The sequence below is a fragment of the Manihot esculenta genome, chromosome 2 (assembly GCF_001659605.2).
Source record: "Manihot esculenta cultivar AM560-2 chromosome 2, M.esculenta_v8, whole genome shotgun sequence".
NCBI lineage: Eukaryota > Viridiplantae > Streptophyta > Magnoliopsida > Malpighiales > Euphorbiaceae > Manihot > Manihot esculenta.
The window spans coordinates 19,088,935-19,093,895 of NC_035162.2; the positions used below are offsets into that span (position 1 = coordinate 19,088,935).

A 4,961-nucleotide genomic window follows, 5' to 3' on the forward strand; every position below is an offset into this window, starting at 1 on the left:
ATAGTATTGTATGATAAATTGAATTGTAAAAACTATAGTTTTAAAAAGTATAATTATAAAAAAATTTTATATAATTATTGATAATTAAGCACACAATATAAAAATGAAAATAATTATAAAAGTATATTAATAATAATTAATTAATAAAAATAATTATAAAAGTATATTAATAATGATTAATTAAATAGATAATGTATTATATTTATAAAGAGTTTTATAATAAAAAATATTAAATTCGAGCTCAATTTGTACAAACCTTATTGCGTTAAAGTTAAGTTTGATTTCAAGCCAAATTGAATTCAATTTAAATTTTAGACCAAACTCAAATCTTTAAATAATTTTATTAAAGGAGTTTGAACTCATCAACCCCTAATTTTAAGCTCAAATTTTTATTTCCTCAAGCTTAACTTTTATTATAATTAGAGTACGTTGAGATGCTGGTCTGTTTATTTATGAAAAGTAATTTAATTTTTTTTAAAAAAATAATTTATTATTTTTTTAATTATAACTCATTAAAAAATGTTAATGCATTTATATATAATAATATTAATAAAATTATAAAAATCTAAAATATGACATATTTTTTGAAAATAAAAAGTAATTTTTCTTAAAAATAATTTATTTTTTCTTTAAATTAAAAATATTTTATATTAACAATTTTTCAAAATTGTCTAAAATGCTAAAAAATAAAGAAAATATTTTTGTGAGCCTTAAACTCAAAATTTTATAGTTTAAAAATTCAAAACTTTAATAGGACATGAAAACCAAAAAAAGTTGATTAATTATATATATTATTAAAAAAAGGATTCAAAATAAATTATTTAAATGTTAATAATTAATTATTGGATATTTAATGATTTAGTTGAATTCAGTGAAATTATATATGTAGTAAGTGTTGTTTGTGGAATAAGATGGAGAACTGCTTTTATTAATGAAGTGTTAGAATGTTATTATACGAAAATATTTTTTGAAATAATTTTATTTTTCATTATTTGATTACAAAAATTAAAAAAAATAAAATAAAGGGTGCTAGTAATTTCATGTATATAATAAGCCTTGGTCTTTATAAAATTCTCAATTTTTAATAAAATGAATTTCTGTTTTAAGAAAAAATAAATTTACCTTTACTTTTCATTTGTTTCAAATTTTATATTTTCTTGAAATAATAGTTATTATTAAAACTTAGTAAATATATCCTTAGTTATGCATTAAAAAATGAAATTTATTAATTTTAAAAGTAATTTGATAACATGAATTATTTATTTTTGTTAATAGATAATACGAGTAGATTCTATATAAAGAAAAAATCATATAAATTATTATTGTTATAATTAAATTGTTTTAATCCATATAAAAATATAAATAATTTTACCTTTGTAGGATGAAAAGATTATGTTAAAATTTATATTATAAATTCACAGGTTAATTATTTCATGAACTTATATATATATTGTGGAATCTTTTAATAAATTGCTTGTACTAATTATTTCTGTTATTTTATAACTTCCAAGTTTTGCAAATTAATTAATTATTATTTATTTAAATATATAAGACTAGGAATTAAATATGTAATTTTTTATTTAATATATTAAATCATTCAATAGTTATAATCGTAGGAGTATAGTTAGCTTAAAAAATTGTTTTTGAAAACGACTTAGAAATACTCTTATTAAAGATAAAGTATAAAAAATTAGACAATTTTTTAATTAGATAAATTCTTCGGATGTATTTATATAATTATTTAATTTAATAAATTTTTTAAGTGCATTCACAGACTTAATCTGATGGTAAGTGTATTTAAATAAATCTGATAAATTTTAAATTTTACTCTCCAATCTCTGATCTCCATTTTAAAAAAATAAATAAATAAATAAATTTTCTTAAGTCATATCTATTACTCATAGTAAATCTTTTGGACAACCTTATTATATATTGTACTCCTTTAAATAAGTTTTATTTATTTTTATTTAATTTTAAATGATAATTTAAAGATAAATTTGATAAATTTAACATTTTTTTCACAATACAGTTAAAGAAATTTTTACAATAACATAATTTTTATTTGAATCGGATCGATATAAATATGTTTTCTAAATACATAGAATTTTATGTGAATTTTAGTGTGTATTTATACAATAAATTTATATATATAGTTCGGATTTATGTGTTTTATTTTGCTGAATTAATAATATTTTCTATTGAAAATTTTTAATGGTATTTGACAGCATGCAATAAAATTGAATTATTAACCAATTGCAAAACTTGCTTGACCTAAAATGGAAAAAAAAAAATGAAATTCCAAATTTTTATTAATAAAAGAAAAAAGGACATCAATTATTACTCAATTTCCTTAGGAAAAAATTAAGCGACGGAAGAAAAACCTAAATTTCAACACTCTAACTGCTTAGAATTATCTGAACAATGGAACCAGCCACAACAGAGACGTCATGAACCATCATATTCATATCAGAAAGCTGAGAATGGTGGCCAGAGATTTCTTCTTCACAAGACATGGCCTCAGCAGCAGCATCATATGTACCTTCTTCAGCAAACTTATAGTCACCTGTGCGCATAGCATCAATTGCCTGAGGGACGTCTCCCTTAATAATCACACTGTAACGATCAGCACAAGCTTTCAATTCTCGTCTCTCTTTTTTGCTGAGGCTGTTGTAGCTGCTGCTGCGTTGAAGTAGGTTGTTGATATGTTTAAGAGCATGGGTTGCTTTAGCATCAATGGTTAAAATCATTATCCTTGCTAAGCCTTTAACGTCAGTATTAAAGCTGTGAGGATTTGATATGAGAGATCGCACGCAAAGTTCATAATAGGGTGTCTGCTTGCAGGTTTTGTTTATCAAGTTGCCGTTGATAATGCTTGGAATTGCTGCATGAACAGGGAAGATGAACAGTAAGAGTACTAGGAGACTCTTCATCTTTTTATAGAGAAATGGGTATTTTGAAGGAGTAGTGAAGCTTGAAAACTGTGAAGAATCGGGGTGATGTGCCTGTGGTGAGGGTTGATGTGTGTTTCCACTCTTGGGTTTTATAGTTGAAAATGCTATTCCAACTGCTCAGATTTTTGAGGAAGGAGTTGCTGAACTTGGTAATATTTGGAAAGAAAAAAAATCATGTGCTTGGAATTTTCTTTGTCTTTTCCCTTTTTTTTTAAAAAAAAAAAAAAAAAATCTGCTAGAAATGGAATGCTCTGACTGAATCTACTTGTTTCTTCAACTCTTTCCTTGAGGCTCGCCTTAGGGCTAGGATCATAAAATGAGGAGAAATTGTATCCTATCTCTGCTATTTCAGGAATATTGTGGACAATAAATTATAGACTGACGAGTAAATAAAAAGGAAAAATGTATATTTTGCCGTTTAAAGTATTAATTGATGGTGAAAAATATATATTAACACTCCACTGCTATTTCGTGTTAGTCTATTAAATAGATAAATTAAAATTGTAACTCATATATAGAATATAAAGCTTACAAAAATTATAATAATTAATTACAAATTCATCATATATTAATAATTTATAAAAAGTAGTTAAAAATAGTTTGAAAAACTATTAATTTTAATTAAAATTTTATTTATTGGATTATAAATTTTTAATAAAATCTTAAAATTAAATACGTTTAATTTTGTTGATTTAATAAAAATTCCATAATGCAGGTAGCAAAATTTAGAGTATTATCAGCAATATGTGTGATCAATTTTTAATTTATGAATAAATGATCGATAACATAATTAAGTTATGTTTAATTATTATGATATTTATATTTTTTTTGTGTTGAATAAATTACGATTTTAGTTTAAGTATTCCGTAGATTACTTGCAATTAGTATATAGGTGTACATATAGATTTAGTTATTAGTTAATAATCATAACAAAACAATTAAATCTTTTTAAGCCAAAAGAAGTAGAGTGGACATTCAATTCAATCGCTTTTGTTTAAAATCGAATTGAATATTACTCAAACTCAAAATTAAATCTTTATAAAAAAAATTGAAAATGAACTAAACTGATTAACATATGCCGTCAAAATTAAATTAAATCGAAATAAATCAATTCGATTTAATTCAAATACTTGATTTTTTTACATCTCCATTCCTTCTTCTTCTATGCTCAAATCACAAATTTAGCTCTTAATTTTAAACATTTAAAACAAAATAAGAAGAATTTTTATTAACAAAATGATGAACAAAATCTTATTCACATCCAAATATGTGAGATAAACTTATAAACATCTTCTCTACGATCCTACTATCAGGTAGATCTTCTCTCAATGGCATAATTTTATTTACCATTATCATAAGCTAGTTAGAATATTTTTGTATGGTCTTTTTTTCTTTCATGCTAAAAGTCTCAAAATCTCTTTTGAGATTTAAGACTTGCATTCTCCTTATTCTTTCATAGCCTTGATATAATTCTTTTAGCCTATCTCGAGCTCAATTAATTTGTTTAATTTGTTCAAGCTCTAATATAGAAGTTTTCTTTATTTTCCATCTCATTCCGTAATTTACTCACTTTTTTGCACTATTTATAAAATATTGATTTTCGTTCATTAGAATTTCAACTCCTTTCCACTTTGTAATGTGATTGCACTTGCGTTTTATTTTGGGTTTGGCACAATTTGAGAGGATAGTTTTTCTTGAAATTTCAGTTTGCTCATTGAAATGGCAAGTTGGCTCATTTGTTTCTCCAAATTTTATATGTTTGACTTTGCTTCCTGCTGAAAAGTGAGAGTACTATTAGCAAGTGATTGCACAATATCTTTTAAAGACGTACCTAACTTTAAAGCTTGATAATTCACTTTTGGCTGAAAATTTTGCTGACTATTCCCATAGCTGAAGTTGGAATGATCTCTCCCCCGGAATTATATGTATTTAAAAATAGATCGTACTTTTTTTTATGTCTATTAAATCCTCCAATTGCATTTACTTGTTGTTCATCTTCCTAAAGGGTGA

General features: G+C 23.6%; 1 protein-coding gene across 1 annotated transcript; it reads right to left on the reverse strand.

The window, feature by feature from the left end:
* Positions 1 to 2,396: 2,396 nt before the first annotated feature.
* LOC110608740 (cell wall / vacuolar inhibitor of fructosidase 1) lies at positions 2,397 to 2,930 on the reverse strand. Its single transcript, XM_021748022.1, has one exon. It carries the CDS (start codon positions 2,928 to 2,930, stop codon positions 2,397 to 2,399), a length of 534 nt encoding a protein of 177 aa, XP_021603714.1.
* Positions 2,931 to 4,961: the final 2,031 nt, after the last annotated feature.